This window comes from Pelophylax lessonae (assembly GCF_965119305.1).
Source record: "Pelophylax lessonae genome assembly, chromosome: 12".
NCBI lineage: Eukaryota > Metazoa > Chordata > Amphibia > Anura > Ranidae > Pelophylax > Pelophylax lessonae.
In genome coordinates, this window is record NC_138779.1 from 135677942 (window position 1) to 135700715 (window position 22774).

Here is a 22774-nt window from a genome sequence, read left to right on the forward strand (position 1 = left end):
AGCACAGAGGATGGCATATCCTGTGTGTGTGTATATATATACTGTATATATAGTGCAGCATAGAGGATGCCATATCCTGTGTGTGTATTTTATATATATATATATATACAGGATATGGCGTCCTCTATACTGCACTATATATATATACTGTATATATATATATATATCTACATTAAATTTTAAAAAATGTCTTCTTCTTTAAGCTCTAATGGTACCTGGGATAGTACCTGGGAGCCAGCCAGCTAAGCTTCCGTCACTCAATGGCAGTGTAGAGTGCAGCATTCACTATTCATCCTCCATGACACCGGCAGCCTGCTGAGCCTGGAGCTAGGAGCCTGCTGATGACGAGTTATGTGGGCGGAGCCCTTTGATGAGGGGAGCCGTCGGCCCGCCCATCGCACCGAGCCTCCGACACACACAGTCACAGACAGTCTTGTGGACAGCGAGCTCCAGGCGGGCTGTTTCCGAGATTGGAGCGAAGCGAGGGGGGGGGGTGCGCCAGCCGCGGTGCCCGGGGGGGCGCAGGCTTAACGGAGGACTGGGAGGAGCAGTAAGCCACTGCTTCCACACTACACTGGCAGTGATTTTCCGCCCCCCCCTCGGCCTGCGCCCCTGGCGGGGGCCGTTCTGGCCAACCCCACGGTACGCCCCTGGACTGCCCTAAACGTACATACCGTTAGGTGCACCGCCCAGCCCCATCCGGCCACAGCAACTCCCATCAAGTTTGCTGGCTGCCGGCAGAGTGGCTCGGCAGTGCACCTGTACCCTCCAGCCACAGGTAAACACTGGAACCTCATGCACTGGGACACTACACCCAGTGTGCATGAGGCCTTGCTTGTATACAAGGAACAGAGCCTGCCTTATTGGCACAGTGGTTATAAATTCTCTTGGTATTGGAATCAAAAAAGTGAATTTGGTTTCACTAAATTGACCTACAGCAAGAGTTTAGGTATGTGTGTACCCTTATGTAACTGTCGCAGAGTCATTCGATTGTAAGCTCCTCTGGCATAGGTGATATAAATCTTTTTATGGAATATGTGGCTGCAAAATAGGTGTACATTATAACATGAAATAATGGATATGTGTTCCAGTAACCATACTAATCCTAGCTGCCCTCCCTTGTCTTCCACATTCTAGCTCAGGGGATGACTCAGTGAATAAGTTCCGGCCTTTACAGGTCCAAGCGACGTTCATATGTTCTAAAATGAGAAGTGCAATATACTGCGCTAGAATGAATGGAAATAATACATCAAAGTAATAAATCAGAATAATATTATATATGAAAAGTCCAATAACAGAATCCTTGAGCCGCTAGCACTAAACCCAATTGGCGAGGGACAATACAAATGTTCATATAAAAGCAGCGCTCAAAGTAATAGGACTCCAGAAGTATTCCTCCCGTGAGACAAAATTGATTCTGTGGGAAAGTTCCAGTAGATCCACCACCAAGAGAAAACCACATAGACAGCCTCTTACCAGATGTAAATGGGTAACTGCGCCTTCAACATAGCATAAGCCAGATTGTTCAGTCAGTGTTACGCCCCTGATGACGAAACGATGAAAAGCGCCGGCAGAAGATGAGCTATACGACGCTGATGCTGTGTTACATAGAAGGTCGGCCATCTTTCTGGTTGAAAACAATTCCACATCACACCTTTACCATGTTTTTATGCTCTGTCTGTTTCAAGGAAATGTAAGTATCTTGTGTGCAGCTTTACTGATATTTTAATAAACGATTATAAGGATGTCTGTGCGATGATAGTTTTTTAATTCTTCCTGGAGCACTTAATGAGGTTTGGGCTGATATCTTTGAGATCCACTGACTGAACAATCTGGCTTATGCTATGTTGAAAGCGCAGTTACCCATTTACATCTGTTAAGAGGCTGTCTATGTGGTTTTCTCTTGGTGGTGGATCTACTGGAACTTTCCACAGAATTTATTTTGTCTCACGGGAGGAATACTTCTGGAGTCCCGTTACTTTGTAAACACGGCAGTCCGCTGTTCTGTGAGTGATGAACACAGGGTCTCTGTGTTCATCCAGTGAGCCCACCCCCCACATAGTTAGAAGGCACCCCCTAGGCACACATTTAACCCTTTGATCGCCCCTGGTGTTAAACCCCCTCCCTGCCAGTGTCAGTAGTACAGTAACAGTGAATATTTTTAGCACTGATTACTGTATTAATGTTGCTGGTCCCCCCAAAAGTGTCAAAAATGTCAGTTAGGTGCCCGCTCTGTCCACCGCAATGTCGCAGTCCCACTAAAAATTGCTGGCCACTGCCATTACTAGTAAATAAATAAATAAAAATGACATAAATCTTTCCTCTAGTTTGTAGGCACAATAACTTTTGCACAAACCAATCAATATACACTTATTGGGATTTTGTTTACTAAAAATATGTGGCAAAATACATATTGGCCTAAAATGATGAAAATATATATATATTTTTTTTATTGGGAATGTTTTATAGCAAAAAGTAAACATTTTTTTTTTCAGAAATGTCGCACTTTTTTTGTTTGTGGAAAAAAAAGAACATCAATTTTACTTGGGTACATCGTCACACGACTGCGCAATTGTCAGTTAAAATTACACAGTGCAAAAAATGGCCTGGTCATTAAGGGAGTAAAACCTTCCAGTCCTTAATTGGTAAAAGGAGGGACCAGGGAAGGCAAAATATAAGCAGATTAAACCTCAGCTTTAAATAATGACCAGTGTATTGTTGAATAAACAGGCCCATAGGAGAAATGTAAAAATTGTTCTGCTCCATAGGGGTTTACAGGTGGGTGTATGGGTGTGAGAGATGAAGTGGTTAACCGCCTTAGCGGTAATCCCGAGCGTGACTCGGGGTTGGTTTTTCATATCAGGAGCGGTAACCCCGAGTCACGCTCGGGGTGGATTGCAGAGAGCGCAGCGGTGTTCTCTTACCTTATCCTGGCGATCCAGCGATGATCTCTCATTGCTGTGACCGCCAGCCGAGAGTCCCGCCGCTCCTCCGTCGGTCTCCGTCGCTCTGATCACTTCCTAGTTCCGTTCCCTGCAGCAGCAATGCTGCATGGGAGCGGAACTAGGGAGGGAAATAAAAAAATAAAAAAAAAAAAAACGTTGCACAAAACACATTTTATATTATATATGCATGCATATATATATATATATATATATATATATATATATATATATATGCGCATATATATATATATATATATATATACACCGGTATATATATATATATATATATATATACACACCGGTATATATATATATATATATATATATATATATATATATATATATACATATATATATATGTATGCATATATATATATATATATGTATATATATATATATATATATATATATATATATATGCACACACACATATATCTATATATAATATATAATGCATGAATTATTTTTATTATATATATTATATATTAAATAATAAAATAATATTATTGATTCGATTATAATTCACGTGTTTGTGTTTCAAATTTATCACATCTGGGATGTCTACTAGACTCTTGTTTTGGTCAGGTTTAAGTCAGTAATTACTAAGAATTGTAGGCCTATAATACATAACGCCAAATTTCCATGAAAAGAATTGTACCGCTTTTGGTATGTAATTCCTGACAGAATCATACCGCCAGGGAGGTTAAAACCCTCTACAGTCTCTTTGAAAAGAAAGTGCACAGTGAAGGAAACAAACTGACAGCTGGAACAATATAGGTGTGCTTACTAAAAAATGTCATGTGATCACCATGTTATCGCTGATATGGTGATGATGACATGATCAGGAACCATGCTGACTGATTGACAGGAGTAGAGACTGGGAGCTGTAAGTGACAGCATGGTCTCTCTCACAGAAAAATGCGAGCACAGCTGAACACTCCTGGCTCTAAAAGGCAATATAAAGTAATGTTCTCTCAACACGGGGCATCATACTTAGTTATTCCACATATTATATTATAGGAAAACTCTAGTCAAAACTGAAAATTCTTGGGATATAAAAAAGTAGCACAGCCTGAGCCTACTTGTTCGGGGCTTCATTTTTTTATCCATACATGGCTTCTGTATTCTGGGTCTTAGTCATTGAACACATAGGGCCCTATATGTGAGCCCCGCTCAATACAGAATTCAGCCCTATCCAACCTGCCATAGATTTTGACCAGCTGCAGGCAGCATAGCTGAACGCTGCACCTCTTCCTTCCTGGCAGGGAGGGATGCACAACAGGTAGACACCATGATGTGAAAGGGATCTTAAAGCGGAATTCCACCCTAATGTTACACTTTACATCATTCTTACATATATCTCTTTCTAAAATCGAATTGGCTATTTTTTATTTTTTCACTTACCTAATTTTTAATGAAAAATATCTTCCCTTCCTTCTACTTCCTCTTTATGCGGCCGCGGCCGCCGACGTCATTTCCTGATTTGCATTGACTCCTGGGAGATGAGTGTCATCAATCCCAGGAGTCAATGCGCCTGCACCGGTGTCCCTTGTCACTTCCGGTGCAGGCACGAGAACAGCTTCTGGGCATGCGCAATGACTTTTAAACCAGCTGTGGGATGACGCGCCTGCACCGGAAGTGACGAGGTATAGCATCCTGGGACTGCCCACACCGCAGATGGCTGCGCAGGACAAGAACTTCACAAGCTAAGTAATTCATCCTTTTAGGTACACTAAACAGGGGGCAGGTTAGAGGATATCATTGTTTAAATGCACAAACAATGACTATTCTAGGGGTATTTTTAAATAAAAAAAAAAAATTTGGCCGGAACTTTAAGGCCACCAACCACATGTCACAGAAGTTTGAATCCAAGTAGTGATACTGCAAGCAGAGACAGTAACAGCTACCAACCACAGGAAGCCATCATACCCAGCCCACTTGCAAAGAGCTCCTTTATATCTGGCAGGAGTGGACTACAGAGAATACTGATCAAAGTAAAGTTAGAGAAGTTTCTGTTGTTCAACTTTCACTGTTTGCTGGATATAATTAGCAGTTTCCTGATTGCTTTCATTTGTTTTCTGCAAATTCGCAGGCCAAACATTTTGACTGTAGATATTCAATAGGAAAACCAAACACAATGCATATTATTGGGCAAGAACTAACATTATCTGTAGATTGTCATTATATTTTTAACATCATCATGTACACAGAGTTCATTGTTTAGAGTCCACATGATGTCTTACCTCTGTCTGTAGCGAGAAATATCACGTCCTGAGCGTGACATGTCCAGCCGAACATCAGCGAGAGCAGCAGCTGCACCCTGGGCCACTGCCGTAGTAGACTGAGGGCGATGATTGGCAGAGAAATTGGACTGGCCCTTTCCAGTTGCTCCCAGCACATTGTGGTTGCCGGATCGTCCTGAGACAGGTTTAAAATGGGCTGCCAGTGTCAGTATAATTCTCATAATGGATTTTAAATTTCCATCAACTATATCTGTTGAAAAAATAAAGAAAATTTGTATAATCTTAGGTTATCTTCTGAGAAAAAAAAGCATGTCAAAATGATTGATCAAAAGATATGGGGGTGGGTTCTCTAAATTCAAAGAGCAGGTGCATTTGCTCCAGAGCATTCTCAAAGTGAAGCTTCACCTCATTTACTAAGCTCTGGAGAAACTGCACATGCAGAGTGCACAGTCTAGTTGCCTTTAGTAAATCAATCCTAAATAGTGCTAAAACTATATATGTTTTTCAAAAATAAACTTTATTGAAACACGAAGTGGTAACCACAAAATAACTTACAACAACAATTCAGACAGGGCAATACAAAATGTCTTCAAGACCTCGTAAACAGTCAAACAAAAGGTAATGGCAATGCCACACTATGTATGCACAGTCATCGCCTAGTGTAATTTTTGAATTTCTTAGAAAGAAGGAAGAAAAAATAATGGGCGACCGAATGCCGCCACCCTCTTAGGGAAGAGAGGGGAAGAAGAGAGGAGAGGGGAAGAAGAGAGAAGAGGGAGAAGAGAGAGAGGGTGGGGGGGGGAGAGATAGAGAGGAAACGGGAGAGAGAAAAAAAAAAAAGGGGGGGTGTGAGGGGCAGGAGCAGTGGAGGAGCAGACGGGCTGTCACATCCAGTAGGGCCTGTGAGGGAGGGGAGCTTATGCCCCAAGTATAGCCACTCCCTCCGCTGAAAGGACAAAAAAATTCCACTAATCCCAGGTTTTGAAGTATTGTTCCCATTTGTGTTGGGCCGTGGGGACCAGGTCCTCCATTCTGTTTATCTCTTCTACTTTTCTTAACCAGTGTGTTAAGGTCGGGGGTGAGGATTTTTCCAAAGCAAAGGTATACAAGATTTAGCAGCGTTCACTAGATGTCGGACAATTGATTTCTTGTACTGTGATGGTGGAAAGTCAGATAGATGTAGGAGGAAGAAAACAGGGTCATCTGGGATAATGCGTTCTGTAAATTTTTGTGTGATCTTGCGGACCTCAGACCAAAAAAGGGCAAGTTTAGGACAGGACCAGAATATATGTAATAAAGTGCCCTCATGACTCTGGCAACGCCAGCACCGGTCTTAGGTGTCTGGAAAGCATCTGTGAAGTCTATTCGGGGTGAAGTACCACCTTGTCAAGACTTTAAAGTTGGTCTCTTGAATTTTATTACAGATCGAGGAGTGGAGCGCAAGGTTAATTGTACATTGTGTTTGTTTTGTTGTAAATGGTCGACCCAGATCGGTCTCCCATTTGTGTATCCAGGAGAGTCGGGGGTACTCCGGTGGAGTGGATAATACGGTAGAATATATAGTTTGGAAAGAACTCTTGGTAGAGTTCCTGAATCCGAAAACAACTCTTCGAACAGCGTTTGGCGACGAGGGTCAGGAATGGAATGCAAGAAATGGTGCAGTTGAAGAGCACTCCAGAACGGGAGTTTGTAGGCGCCCAGGGTGTCAGTCAGGGTTGGGATCGAGGGCCATCTATCGCCCAGCAGAAAGTGTGATGCTTGCAACCTCCCTAAATGTCTGAGCGTGATGAGGGGTCATGAGGACAAGCCCGGAGGGGAAGACGGGTTCCCCAGTACAGGGTACAGCGGGAAGTCTGCGGTAGAGAGAGAAGCTTGTTTCCATGCCCACAGGCCGGTGCGAAGTGTCAGGTCAGGAGGCAGGTCGGTATAGCACCAGAGGGCCCTGGAAAGGGGAATCCCAGTTTGGTGTTGTTCCAGAGTCACCCATGATTTGGAGGCAGCATGTCTGCACCAGTCGACAATTCTACCAAGATGGGCCGCTGAATGGTATTTTTTGACGTCGGGGAACGCCAAGCCTTCAAGTGTTTTAGTGAGGGACAGAATGTGGCGAGGAAGGCGAGACTTCTTATTGGCCCAAACGAAGTTCGAAAAAAGGGAGTGTAATTGTCTGAAAATTTAGAGGGTAGGTGAACGGGTAGAGCCTGGAGGAGGTAGAGATATTAAGGTAAGATGGACATCTTGATCAAATTGCATCTACCAAACCAGGAGTGGAGACCTCCACTCCACTTCTCTAAAAGGATACGAGTAGAGGCCAGCAGGGATGGGAAGTTAAGTCTAAACGTATTGGCAAAGTCCGGGGGAATACGTGTACCTAAGTACTGCAGTGCAAGGTCAGTCCATTTAAACTTAAAACTCATCGCTAGAGATTGTCGGAGGCGGGTTGGCAGTGCAACTCCCATGGCTTCTGATTTGCCAAAATTAATCTTTAAGTTGGCCAGGTTTCCATAGATCTCAAACTCGCGGAGAAGGCTGGGTAGAGAAACAATAGGGTTAGTGAGGTTAGTGAGGGAGAATAGAAGGTCATCAGCATACGCCGAAATTTTATACTGCCTGTCTCCAACTGGGATACCAGTGATATCAGGGTGCATGTGGATTCTGCATAGAAACGGTTCTAAGGAGAGGGCGAAGAGAAGAGGTGACAGGGGGCAACCCTGCCTCGTCCCATTACAGATGGAAAATGGAGCCGAGAGGATCCCATTCGCTTTCACCTGGGCTGCGGGGTTAGTGTACACAGACAATATCCATTGGATAATTTTTTCCCCCAGGCCGATATGTTTGAGCACCGCGAACATAAACTTCCAATTGACACAGTCAAAGGCCTTTTCTGCGTCTGCGCTAAAACTATATTTAAATCTCCCGTTACCTATAAAAGCTGCATTTGGTCCTGCCTTTCTTGACCTCTCCTGGAACTACACTGTAAAAAAAAGCCAAAACTATGGGGTTTTTTTTTTTTTTTTTTTAAATTGTTTGACGAATGTCACAAGCATTTGCCTAAAGATGACAAGTTCTGACAATATTTTGCTTACTATATTTATTTACTATGATTTCAGCACCATATAGCGATCATAATGAAGTATTTTCTTGATTGAGATATGTCATGAAAAAAAAAAAGCATTATGGCCAATAGATGGAGCTTCAGATCATAGGAAAGTAACATTATAAGAAAAATATGGTCAGAAATTTGAAAATAAAGGAGGGAAGGTAGTGGGCGCTGCCTAAATGTAAGTAAGCATGGTTGGTGTGAGTAGTGAATGTAAACAAATCAAATAAACAACACTAAATAAATTAGAAATTACACAGTGAATATCATATAATAATAAATAGTGACTAATCAAAGTGACATAGTGCCACAGTGCAGTGTGGGATAAGTCACAGTGAACCCTACGCAGAAAAGTTCACAATGTGACGGATAATCCTATGGGATGAAACAGCCAAACACTGGAGTTTAATATTATGGACTATTAGATTCCAGTGCACATCACCACTTTTTGCACTGTTTCACTTTGCATTTTAATAATTACTATTTTTTTTTTTTTTCTTAGCTGATTGTTGTACATGTCTTTTATCACGTGAATCACCCACATGTTGGAAAGTAGGTGACTTTTTATTCAGTCACTTACGTTTATTTTCATATATGCCATTTTGTTGTACATGCACAGTGGCATATCTCCCCCCCCCCCCTTTTTTTTGTTTGGGGCTCACTTTAATTTTGCACTTGTGCACTTTGTCACTGTTATAGTGTTCCCATACTTACTGGCAAATTGTAGCCACTATAGAGTGTTTGGCTGTTTCATCCCATAGGATTATCCGTCACATTGTGAACTTGTCTGCTTGGGGTTCACTGGGAGTGATCCCACACTGCACTGTGGCACTATGTCACTTTGATTAGTCACTATTTATTAATTTATGATATTCACTGTGTAATTTCTAATTTATTTAGTGTTGTTTATTTGATTTGTTTACATTCACTACTCACACCAACCATGCTTACTTACATTTAGGCAGCGCCAAATACCTTCCCTCCTTTATTTTCTGATATCTATATTGCCTTACCTAAGGTATATATTTGAAGGTATGCTGCAGCCTATATATATATATATACTGTACAGGTCGTAGAGGGTGGGTCCTTGAAGGACGCTATATTTCCCCTCTGTTTGGGCTCTGGGCCCTTTAAGGGAGCAAAAGGGGTTAACTCACTGATCAGAGGAAGTGGGTTTAAGAAGGACAGGAAGTTGTAGATTGGGTGTGGTGGAGCATAGAGGAGACTGTGGATGGTGAATGTGGACTTTTGTACAGCCGAGAAGGTGCATGTCAGTGTGCTGACTGGGAGCCTATTGCCAGGGGAAGCTACCCTCTTCAAAAGTTGGGACTGTTTGACTGCAAAAGCAGCTCTGAACTCTTCAAGTCGGTGAGACTGTCTTTTCCTTGTTGTGTTTATTTTGCTGCTATGAAGCCTGTTTAAGTTAATAAACATTTCTTTGGTTGCAACGCCTGTGTCCTGCGATCCAGCTGATCCCCCCCAAACATTACAAGTGGTGCTCGGATGCGGGCAGGACTGAGTAACAGGCACAAGAAGAAAAAAAAAAAATTTTTTTTTTTTTTTTTGCATTGGACTGAAACTGACATTTAAAGGGACAGTACACTTGACTTATGTCCTGGGTTAAAGCCGCACTAAAAGCTGAAACAATGGAGGAGCTAATTAAACAGTTATCCCTGGCTAATATGCAAGCGCAAACTCGTCATGAGGAAGCTAATCAGCGCTTAGCAACCCAGCTGGAGGTACAACAAGCTCACCACAAAGAGGCTCTGGCTCAGCAACAAGAAAGTACTCACCTGTTGGTAACCCAGCTGGCCGCCCAGCAAGGAGCTATACAGACTCAGGTAAAGGCCTTACAAGAGGTAGTACAGCACCTTTCCCAGAGTCATGAACAGGCAGCGGTTACCCCTAGCAACCAGGTGACGGTGAGGGCCAGTCATTTCCTGCAGAAGCTGTCTCTGAGTGATGATGTAGAGGCATTCCTTGCTACGTTTGAGAGGACGGCAGAGAGAGAAGGGTGGCCCCAGGACCAGTGGGCCGGTCTCATTGCTCCTTTCCTCACCGGAGATCCTCAAAAGGCCTACTTTGATCTACCACCTGAAGAAGCGAAAGTCTATGAACGATTAAAGGCAGAAATTTTGGCTCGTCTGGGGGTAACTACGGCTGTTCGGGCCCAACGAGTGCACCAGTGGAAATATTGTCCAGACCGGCCACCAAGGTCCCAAATGCATGACCTGGTGCAACTGGTAAAAAAATGGCTGCAGCCCGAGGTGTTGTCTGGCCTCCAAATTGTGGAACGAGTTGTGTTGGACCGATACCTGAGGTCCCTGCCAGACGACCTTCAACGATGGGTCAGCCATGGAGACCCCACAACAGTGAACCACCTTGTTGAGATGGTGGAACGATATACGGTAGTGGAGGATCTTCTTGGCCCTACCAAGCGCCAAAGCCCCAGCACGTCTCGGCCGGTTCGGCCAACTGCAGCCGCTCGGATGGAAATCCCACGGAACCCTGGAGCACCAATTCCACAAGGCCAGGAGTCACTCCTTGTGCCTTCTCAGAGGCCTGTTCCTGCTCGGAAAGTGGGGGATATACAATGTTGGCGGTGTCATTCCTGGGGCCATACCCGGGCACACTGCCCACTGCAAGAAGAGCCCATGGAATGCGGGGTCCTCCAAAAGGGGTCTTTTTATGCCCATAAAGTATGCACAACACATCTGGATCTTGGTGAGGGGAAGTTCGAGTGTGAAGTTCGAGTAAACCACCTTCCTGCCAGGGCTTTGTTGGACTCAGGAAGCATGGTGACCCTGGTTCATCCTAGAGTTATTGGGAGAATCGGCCCAGTAAGCAAAACTTTACGGGTCGTGTGCATTCACGGAGACACTAGAGAGTACCCTCTCATCTTGGTGTCCATCTCCACGGCATGTGGCACTGGTACTCAAGAGGTGGGGGTGGTGGAAAACTTAGTGCATGATGTGATCATAGGACGAGACTGTCCGTTGTTTGCAAAACTGTGGGAACAAGGACAACCACATGAATGGCCCAGAGACTGGGGAGAAACGTCCTCTGTTCCTGCTGTTGAGGAAAGTAATCCTGAACTGCCAAATTTTGTGAAGGTTGAACTGGATAAAAGTAATGTTGAAACTGTTGAGGATGCCAAAATACATGGTCCACAGACCAACCTGAATACTGAGGGGGGGGAACCTTCTCCTCTTCAGGTGATGCTGGGGGAAGAGGAGGAGGAAGTGGCCTCTACCCCTGCTCTACCAGATTTGGGTGTTACCCAGGGGGCATTTGGTACTGCTCAGATGCAGGACCCCACTTTGGCCCGGGCACGGGAACAGGTTGTGGTAGTAAATGGAGTTCCACAAGAGCCAGGGGCAAATGAGCGATGGCCACACTTTGCAGTATGCAATGAATTGCTTTATCAGGTTAACCAAATAAGAGGAGATGTGGTAGACCATCTATTGGTACCCCAACAATACAGACGGAAGGTTCTTGACCTGGCCCATAACGATGTTTTAGGGGGACACCTAGGAGTGGAGAAGACAGAAGCACGAATCACCGACCGGTTTTACTGGCCAGGTCTGAAAGCGGAGGTAAAGAAATACTGTGCCTCCTGTCCCACCTGTCAGTTAACCGCTCCGGTGACTCACTTCCGTAGCCCTTTGGTCCCTCTGCCTATAATTGAGGTCCCATTTGAAAGGATAGCGATGGATATAGTGGGTCCATTGGTAAAGTCTGCTCGAGGTCACTCCTATATACTGGTGATCCTTGACTATGCCACCAGATATCCAGAGGCGCTACCCCTGCGGAATACCTCCTCTAAGACTATTGCTCGGGAGTTATTCCAATTGTTCACACGAACTGGATTTCCTAAGGAAATCCTCACGGACTAGGGCACTCCGTTTATGTCGAGGGTTATGGCCGATGTGTGCAAGCTGTTTCGGATTAAACAGCTGCGCACATCAGTATACCATCCCCAAACAGACGGCTTGGTAGAGCGCTTTAATAAGACTCTGAAGTCAATGCTCAAGAGAGTGGTACAAAGAGATGGGAAAGACTGGGACTGCCTGTTACCAGCTCTCCTATTTGCTATTCGGGAAGTGCCTCAGGCCTCCACGGGGTTTTCACCCTTTGAGTTGGTGTATGGGCGGAGACCTCGTGGATTGCTTGATTTTGTTAAAGAGGAATGGGAAAGTGAACCTATTCAGCATAAGAGTGTTCTTGAATATGTCTCCCAAATGCAGGAAAGGATCATGAGTGTGATGCCCCTGGTCAAGGAACATTTGCAAACAGCCCAGGAGGCTCAACGGAGGGTATATAATAGGGCCGCTAAAATAAGGCACTTCCAAGTGGGGGATCAAGTGGCGATACTGATTCCCACTGTGGAAAGTAAGTTCTTGGCCAGATGGCAAGGTCCCTTTGAAATTGTGGAAAAAATAGGGGAGGTAAATTATAGAGTCCACCAACCAGGCAAGAGGAAGCCGTATCAAATATATCACGTAAACTTGTTAAAGCCCTGGATGGACAGGGAACCGGTGACCTCCCTGGCTGGTGTAAGACTTGAACCTCAGGTTGGTGTGGAGAGTGTCCAAGTAGCAAATACACTGTCTAAAATCCAAAGTCAGCAAGCAAAGGAGTTCTTGCAGAGAAATAAAGAAAAATTTTCAGACTTGCCAGGTCTTACTACGGTTATCGAGCATGATGTTATCACGGAACCAGGGGTCAAAGTTTGTGTCCGGCCGTACCGTATCCCGGAAGCTCAGAGAAAGGCCGTTTCAGAGGAAGTAAAGAAGATGTTAGACCTGGATGTTATTGAAGAATCGCAGAGTGAGTGGGCAAGCCCAATAGTGTTGGTACCAAAGCCCAATGGGACTCTGCGGTTCTGCAATGATTTCCGTAAACTTAATGAAGTTTCAAAATTTGATGCCTATCCTATGCCCCGGGTGGATGAGCTTATCGAGAGACTAGGCCCAGCCAGGTATATCACCACCTTAGACCTTACTAAGGGGTATTGGCAAATCCCCCTGACTAAGGCTGCCAGAGAGAAAACTGCTTTTTCTACCCCAGAGGGGAGTTTTCAGTACAAAAGAATGCCTTTTGGACTACAAACTGCTCCAGCCACCTTCCAGCGAGCAATGGATAGGGTTTTACGACCTCATCGAGAGTATGCCTCCGTATATTTGGATGACATAGTCATTTTTAGCAGAGACTGGGAATCACACTTGCCTAAAGTCCAGGCAGTGCTGGACTCCCTTTCGAAGGAGGGGTTCACAGTGAATCCAGAAAAATGTGCGTTGGGAATGGAGGAGGTGAAATACCTGGGGTATATCGTAGGTAGAGGGCTGGTAAAACCTCAGGTCAACAAGGTAGAGGCGATACAGAACTGGCCCCGCCCTCTAACAAAGAAGCCGGTACGTGCATTCCTGGGCATAGTGGGATACTACAGGAGGTTTGTACCCAATTTTGCCACATTGGCGGCTCCACTGACCGATCTGACTAAGGGTCGGAAGTCGGTCATGATTGAGTGGAATGCAGACGCTGAAAGGGCTTTTTTGGAGCTTAAGTCAGCACTGTGCCAACACCCTGTCCTGATAGCGCCAAACTTTTCAAGAGAATTCATTGTCCAGACTGACGCTTCAGATACAGGGTTAGGAGCAGTCCTGTCACAGGTTGTTCAGGGTGAGGAGCACCCGGTAGTCTTCCTCAGTAGGAAGCTGACACCAGCGGAGAAAAACTATGCGATAGTTGAGCGAGAGTGTTTGGCCATTAAGTGGGCCTTAGAATCCCTCAGGTATTATCTCTTGGGGAGGAAATTTAGGCTGATTTCGGACCATGCTCCTTTAACATGGATGAGACAAAGTAAAGGGACTAATGCCAGGATTACCCGTTGGTTCCTGGCACTCCAGGAATTTAAATTTGTAGTGGAGCACAGGCCCGGGAGACAGCATCAAAATGCAGATGCCCTCTCTCGAGCCCATTGTCTTAGCTCCACTGTTGCCTCCACCTCCTTGGCGTTGGGGCAGAGGGGGGGGATATGTACAGGTCGTAGAGGGTGGGTCCTTGAAGGACGCTATATTTCCCCTCTGTTTGGGCTCTGGGCCCTTTAAGGGAGCAAAAGGGGTTAACTCACTGATCAGAGGAAGTGGGTTTAAGAAGGACAGGAAGTTGTAGATCGGGTGTGGTGGAGCATAGAGGAGACTGTGGATGGTGAATGTGGACTTTTGTACAGCCGAGAAGGTGCATGTCAGTGTGCTGACTGGGAGCCTATTGCCAGGGGAAGCTCCCCTCTTCAAAAGTTGGGACTGTTTGACTGCAAAAGCAGCTCTGAACTCTTCAAGTCGGTGAGACTGTCTTTTCCTTGTTGTGTTTATTTTGCTGCTATGAAGCCTGTTTAAGTTAATAAACATTTCTTTGGTTGCAACGCCTGTGTCCTGCGATCCAGCTGATCCCCCCAAACATTACAATACATACAGTATATACAATTTTTTTAAATTTTCTGAAATTTTCAAGTTTTCCATAAGCGCGGATTCCCTCTCTATTTTCCTATGGTCAGAAATTGTGATGGCTGGGCAAATGCTTGTGATATTCATCTAGCTAATTTTATAAAAGTAAATCCCTAGGAGTTTGTGCCGCTTCATGGGATAATCCAATCAGTTCCAGTCACAGTTAAAAAAAAGCAGAATGAGTATTTATTCAGTAAAGTGGTGGTAACACTATCATACATGTTAACGAGTTCATACCTGCATTCATGCGATCAGGTTTTAGATGCGTAAATGCGAATCAACAATATGCTGTAAATACAACAGAATGATAAACACTGAGGTATATGTTAAGCTGCATCTCCCTTATCTCTCATTATCTCTCTATGTGGCCCAATATTCACCAAATACTGCAAGAGATACTTCAATCAGGTCCTCTGCATGTTAACTGTTGCGCCATGTAATGCCAACCTAAGGACCTGATGTACATGAGTTGATAAGATGTGTGTGCGCTTCGAACATCCAATTATAAGGATTTATACTTGAAAAGAAAAATATTTTTTTTCACCCTTACATCTTTGCACTAAACACAAATGCACTGCGTTATCTCCCTACTTCAGTGGTCATGTGTCATATGAAAGGCCCGAGATTATTAGCCAAGCATGTTGGTTAAAGCAAACTTCTTTTTATCCCAAAAGAAAAGCAGGCAAAACAGAAAAACACCTTGTCTTCAGCAAATAGAATATACCGTAGTTCATCAAGTGCTGGTAAAAAAATAAAGAAATCCGCTCACTGCCACTGTGCCCGTCCCACACCAGGGTTTGGGGTTTCCCGTCTGCTTCGGGGGTCCCAAAGAGTATGTTTTCCGCAGTTCAGCAACCTTGGCTCAATCCAAAGCAAGACCAGCCAGTTCACCCAGGTGTGTCCTGCTCAGGCCCAGTTTACATTGGTCGGACATACACTCCAACTTTGGGAGCACATGTTGCAGGACGTGTATAAATCAATGGTTCCCTATGAGAGCCGTCTTAACTGATCTGACACAAGTCGGACTTTAGTCCGACTTCGACCCATTAAATATCATTGAAGGCGGATCATCATCTTAACTGATCTGACTTGTGGCATCCAAAATGCGCTCTGAGGATCTTGAAGGGGAACCGAACGCCAAAAATAATAATAATAAAATAAAAAAATGGTGTGGGGTCCCCCTAAATTCCATACCAGGCCCTTTAGGTACGGTATAGATCTTAAGAGGAAACCCCACACTAATTTTTTTTTTTTAAATGGTGTGGGGTCCCCCCCCCCCAAGACTATACCAGACCCTTTGGTCTGGTATGGATTTTAAGGGGAACCCTGCGCCAAAATTTAAAAAAAAAATGGTGTGAGGTTCCCCCAAAAATCCATACCAGACCCTTATCTGAGCATGCAGCCCGGCAGGTCAGGAAAGGGGGGGGGGACAAGCGAGCGACCCCCCCCCCTCTTCTGGACCATACTAGGCCACGTGCCCTCTCCAGTAATGTCTTCTCCCTCTGGTTCTTCTCCCTATAGTTCCTCCAGTTCTTGTCTCTTCGCTGTCTTCTTCCTCTGGTTCTTCCTTCACATGGGGGTGGCCAGGATCTGGGGGCCCCTTTGTTAAAGGAGGCTTCCAGATTCCGATAAGCCCCCTGCCCGCAGACCCCCACCACCGCCAAGGGGTTGTCGGGAAGGAGCCCTTGTCCCCATCAACATGGGAGAAAGGTTCTTTGGGATGGGGGGCGCAGAGCCTACTCTGCCCCAAAGCACCCCCCCCCCCCATGTTGATGGCACGTAGCCTGGTATGGTCCAGGTTTCCTGACCTGCCGGGCTGCATGCTCAGATAAGGGTCTGGTGTGGATTTCGATGCGGTTTTTATTTTATTTTGGTGTGGGGTTCCCCCCCAGATCCATACCACACTCAAAGAGCCTGGTATTGTTGCATCCCGTTCATTGAAGTCGCATGGAAGTCAGACATGAAGTAGTAGGGCAAAGTCAGATCAGGAGTCGTCCGACTTTCATGCCAGAGCAGTGTGAACCCGGCCTTAGTCTAGCAGACAAAAGACTCCATCTAGGCTTCCTGTCGGCAGAGCACAATAGTGCTCTGGGATGGTGGAAGGAAAGAAAATTGCAGAATATAAGGCCTGCTTAAGGCTGCATAGTAGTTGAATATGTATTTTTACCTTTAATTGTATCTTTACTTAGCTAGTTAGTAAGTGGAAACCTACTAGTTACACTTGTGCACACATCGACTTGATACTGCCCTCATATAACCTGATGATAGATCTCAACAAAAGGAAACACTCCAGCAGTGTGTGAGCATTGAGATCAGGCAGCAGATGTGTCTTATGTAGATTTATCTTGTAATCAGCACAAGTCATTTTAATTCTATGTTTATTACACTTTTCTGAAGCAGACTTCCTTCTATTCAGATGAGAACAATAAGTAACATATTGCAAAACTACCAATGTGTGGAATTTCATTTGATTTGAGTCCCTTTACAAAAAGGAGTTTCAGAACAGCAAGGGTAAGAATATAGCAAAAAAATTTGGCTAAGACACGTGTGCGAAAATGAGCTACTGAGCTCTTGTTGGATAGGAATTGTACTAAACACAAAAGCTCAATACAAAAGGGCATCCAGCAAAGCTTTAGATTCTGATCATGTACTGAGTGAATGCATGCTACCACATCAGCTGCATTTAGCTGAATTTTGATCCATGTGTACCCAATCCCGTTTAACAGAAGTCGATCTAACGGTTGAACTGAAATGCTGGAAAATGTTTCTCGATCAGCGGCTGCAGCCAATCAGTGTATTCTGACAGTAGAGTCTTCTTTTCAATCAGGTCATTTTTATTAAACACATTTTTCAGTTTACAATAAAGCTGAGGAAGACAAAAAACTTCCACAAAATCTGTGGAGACACAAGAAAAACTCACTAAATAGTAGAAAAAGTTCAAGTAGTTCATGCGACTTCCAGATTCCACAATACTTTACACAAGAGACTCTCCAGTATACGATGGGTACATAGTGATGGACTTTACATATCGTACATGACAATAAGGTATTGTGACAGTGGAGAGTCTTCAATGTCAGAATACACACAGTCTCATCAGGGTGGATTCCTCCATCCACTTTGCTTGTGTGGATGGAGGAATTTATAAATTCCTTTACGATCAGCTGATCGAAAATAAAAAAGGAACCAATGCTTAGCTTTAAGCATTTTATAACTTTCACGGCTTCTCCAGCTCCCAGCAGCCGAATGGAGGGGTGGCAATAGGAAGGCCGGGTGTCTATGTGATATGGGGAACAGGGGTATTAAAGATAACCTGTTTCTTTGTTGCACATGGGCATTGCAAAAGTTCACTTTAAATTCAACATATTGCAAATCCAATTAAATGAAACGGAAATCAACCCCTGGCAAAAAAAATCACCACAATTGTTTAATTGTGTAGAAAAAAAAAAATGAATTACAGACATGCCTCAAACTATTTTTATTTAAAATAAATTCCAACCTTCTGACTTTAAGAAACACTTAAAAAAATTAAAAAGTAAGAAAACTGTAGTCAATTGCAACTTTTTTTGCAGATCAAGAAGAGGAAAAAAATATGGAATCACTCAGTTCTGAGAAAAATATTATGGAATCATGAAAAAAAAAAACACTACAGCACACTACTAGTACTTTTTAGCACCACCTCCAGCTTTTATAACAGTTAAATCCATACCTCAGGGAGTTCAAGCTATCGATAATCAGCATTCTTCATTATTCCGGCTCCAACTTTCCCTTTTTGCAGTTGCCAGATCAGCTTTGCAGGTTGTAGCCTTGTCTTGGACCATTTTCTTCAATTTCCACCATAGATTTTCGATTGGATTGAGATCCGGACTATTTGCAGGCCATGCCATTGACATTATAGGTCTTTCTTGAAGGAAAGTTTTTTCAAGGCTTTTGCCCTATGGCATGATGCGTTATCATCCTGAGAAATAATGTCATCATCACCAAACATCCTTTTAATTGATGGAATAAGAAAAGTGTCCAAAATCTCCAAATAAACTTGTGCATTTATTGAAGATTTATTGACTGTCATCTTCCTCATACCTTTACCTGACATGCAACCCCATATCATCAATGATTGTGGAAATGTGCATATTTTCTTCAGGCAGTCGTCTTCATACATTTCTTTGGAACGGCACCAAACAAATGTTCCAGCATCATCCCCCTGCCCAATGCAGATTGGTGATTCATCACTAAATATCACTTTCATCCAGTCCTTCACACTTCATGGCTGCTTTTCTTTAGCCCACTGTAATTTTGTTTTTTTCTGTTTAGGTGTTATTGATAGTTTTCGTTTGGCTTTTCTGTATGTAAATCCCATTTCCTTTAGGCGATGTCTTACCGTTCGGTCACAGACATTGACAGTTTCTGACCATTTGTTACTAATTTCTTTTGTTGTGTATTTTCTATTTGTATTTTCTATTTTCAAGGCATATTGCTTTTCGTTTTCTATCTTGGTGCTTTGATGTCTTCCTTGGTCTACCAGTACGCTGCCAATTAACAACAATCATTTGATTTGTACTTGGTCCAGATTTTAGACACAGCTGACTGGGAACAATTAGCATCTTTTGCAACATTGTGATGATTTACCTTTGTGCAGTAGTTTTATAATCCTCTCCTTTGTTTCAACTGACATGTGTGTTGGAGTTATGATTCATGTCAATCAGGTTGGTGCAACAGTTTACCAAGGTGTGCAAGCACTGCTTTTTAACTGCAGGCTAATTAGCAGATGTCATCTGATGCAGATGTTGGTTTTAGAACTGCAAAGTACATGGTAATTCCATAATTTTTTCCTCAGAATTGAGTGATTCCACATTTTTTCCCTCGGCTTGATCTGCAAAAACAGTTGCAATTGACTAAAGTTTTCTTTTTTTTTTTTAAGCGTTCCTTAACCGCTTACTACCCGCCCGCCGTCAAATGACGGCGGAACGGTGTACCTATTATCCTGGGGCGCCTTCATATGACGGCCCACAAGAACAGCCTCTCTCGCGCGCCCCCCGGCGCGATCCCGATCTCGGTAAAGAGTCAATGACATGACTCTTTACCCATGTGATCGGCTGTGTCCAATCACGGCCGGTCACATGTAAATGAGGAAGAGCCGTTATTCGGCTCTCCTCGCCTCACACTGTCAGTTTGTGAGCCGAGTAGAGCCGATCAGCGGCTCCTCCTCATAGGGGACACAGAGAAATGTAATCAGGGCACTAATCGCCAGTGCCCTGATTACACAAGAGGGAAATTAACTGCTATAACTGCCCACCATCAGTGCCCATCAGTGCCCACAATCAGTGCCCATAGTGCTGCCAGTCAGTGCCTGCTCATCTAGGCACTGATGAGCACTGACTGGCAGCACTATGGGCACTGAGTGTGGGCACTGATGGTGCTGCTCATCAATGCCGCCCATCAGTGCCACCCGTCAGTGTCCATCAGTGCCACCCATCAGTGTCCATCAGTGCCGCCTCTCAGTGCCCATCAGTGCCGCCTGTCAGTGCCACCTCTCAGTGCCCATCATTGCCGCCTGTCAGTGCCACCTCTCAGTGCCCATCAGTGCCACCTCTCAGTGCCACCTATCAGTGCTCATCAGTGCCGCCTATCAGTGCCACCTATCAGTGCTCATTAGTGCGGCATATTAGGACCTCCACATCAGTGCTACCTCATCAGTGCCCATCAGTGCAGCCTATCAGTGCCCATCAGTGCCGCCTCATCAGCGCACATCAGTGAAGGAGAAAAATTTATTTATTTTAAATAACATTTTATTTTTTACTCACTGAAAATAAGAAAAAAACTTAAATTTTCTGACTTTTTTCATTTTTTTTGTAAGAAATAAAAAACCCAGAGGTGATTAAATACCACCAAAAGAAAGCTCTATTTGTTTGAAAAAAAATTCATATGGGTACAGTGTAGCATGACCGCGCAATTGTCATTCAAAATGTGAGAGCGCTGAAAGCTGAAAATTGGCCTGGGCAGGAAGGGGGTGAAAGTGCACAGTAGGCAAGTGGTTAAAGAGGAAGTAAACCTTCTTCCTTTTTTTTCTTTTATTTTTCCGAACAAAGTAAATGCATAATGTGCTAGTATGCATCGTATACTGACATCATCGGCTGCATGCATGTAAATATCTCCTAAACGGTGCATGTTTAGGAGATATTTACAGCACCTATAGGTAAGTCTTATCATAGGCTTACCTATAGGTAAAAGTTATAAAAGTAGGTTTACAACCATTTTAAAGGCAGAAGGTTGGAATGTTAAATATAAATAGTTTTGAGGTATGTCTGTGATTATTTATTGATTATTTTTTACACAAATGAACAATCAAATGAACATTTTCCAAGACTGGTGATTCCATTCTTTTTGCCAGGGGTTGTATATGATGAAAAATGCATAAGCAAATGTTAGTGAAGACTGCATTTCAAAATGATCAATGGATTTAGAACATTGGCTGGTTTTCACTGCCAAATGACAAAGATAAACAACCTAAAACCAATGTTTTTGGCTCCTACAGTTTTTCCTGTGTCAACCACACTCAATATAGCTAGCAGCAGTTAACTGAACCTGTTGAACTGCAGATATAGTAAATTATTAGCAGGGGCTCCCTGAGACCGGAAAGTTAGTTCAAGTAAATCAAAAAAATGGGGGATTCCCCTGGGGGGGGGGTGGGACTATACTGTATAGGCGACCAAACATCCAACACAATGTAAGCTAGTCAGATTTAAATAAAAAGTAATTTTATTATACAAACATTAAAATTGTGTACAAAAGTTCATGTAAACAGGTAAACAGGTGTAAAAAGGTCATGTTAACAAGTGACTGAGATAACTCTTACGTTCCAAAGAGACCAACGCGTTTCAAGTATACCCTTCTTCAGGAATCTGTTGGATAGGAATCTGTCATTGCCACTAATATCACTTGTAAAGGTCTGAGAGCCTTGTGTTAGAAACACTATCATCCATCAAGAGAATTAGAAATGCCAGGATAGAGAACAAAGAGAATGATATATATATAGTTGAAATAACAGAGAATATTGTCACGTAGTGTTGAGGCTTATCCCTCAAGGATCACTGCTATGGCCGAAGGGGCGTCCCTTCAAAAAAGGCCACAGAGAAGGAGAAAGGGGAAAAGGTGGACATAAATTCCTGCCAGTGTTTCCTTTCTGTAACTCCAAAGGATCAAAGTTTGGATAGAGAATATTTAGTCAAATTGAGTCCATTACCCTTGGTATCATCCGCCATGATTATTTTTATTTATTTTTTACTGATGAGACTTCCTGATGACGCTACCCAGCGAAATGTATTGTGGTTTGTTTACCATCTGAGCTTCCAGTTAATCCAGTGACGTCACTTCCTGCACTCTCGTGGAACACACGCCGGCCGCGGCCTCAGAGTGTCTGGTGAAGGGTGAGCGAGTCAGCTGGTTATATGGAGGGGGGCGCAATTTCTGCTTTGGCGGTTCTCACTAGTGCCGGTCTGGGCACTTCTCTTTGTAAGCACATTACTTTGAGTGTGTATATTGGCTCCTCAATAAAACAGAGTTGCACTATTATTTGTTTATGTCCTTTGCTTTCATATACATCTCGGTTGTGGAGAGGAGAGAGAACGTGGTATATGGGATTTGGCAACCAGGTATTTGAAAGGCAGTTTAGGTCCCAGTGGCCTGAGACCTTCTGGTGAGCATTTTAGTATGGATTGGTTCACGAGGTGGAAAGGTTCTAAAAAAGCAACTCTACAGGCACGGTGTTGGTGTTTGGGCAGACCATTTACTTCTATTTTATGGTTAATGGACTATATTCATCTGTTTAACACTCATTCATATGTTGAATTGTTTTTTATTCACTATTTGCATTTTAGCTTATTTATGCACATGAGCACTTTCAGTGTGCACAGCGATTTGTGTATTATGCTATGTGTATGATAATTGTACTGTATTGTTTTCATATTCACCTATGCACTTATGGAA

At 43.7% G+C, this 22774-nt stretch overlaps 1 protein-coding gene across 2 annotated transcripts in view; it reads right to left on the reverse strand.

The window, feature by feature from the left end:
- The window catches only part of DIXDC1 (DIX domain containing 1), a 258363-nt gene that overhangs the window by 159200 nt on the left and 76389 nt on the right, over positions 1 to 22774 (reverse strand). For both annotated transcript variants that reach the window (XM_082273246.1, XM_082273245.1), the window contains exon 4: positions 5189 to 5438. In XM_082273246.1, coding sequence (XP_082129372.1) covers positions 5189 to 5438 — 250 coding nt within the window. The remainder of the gene's footprint in view (positions 1 to 5188; positions 5439 to 22774) is intronic.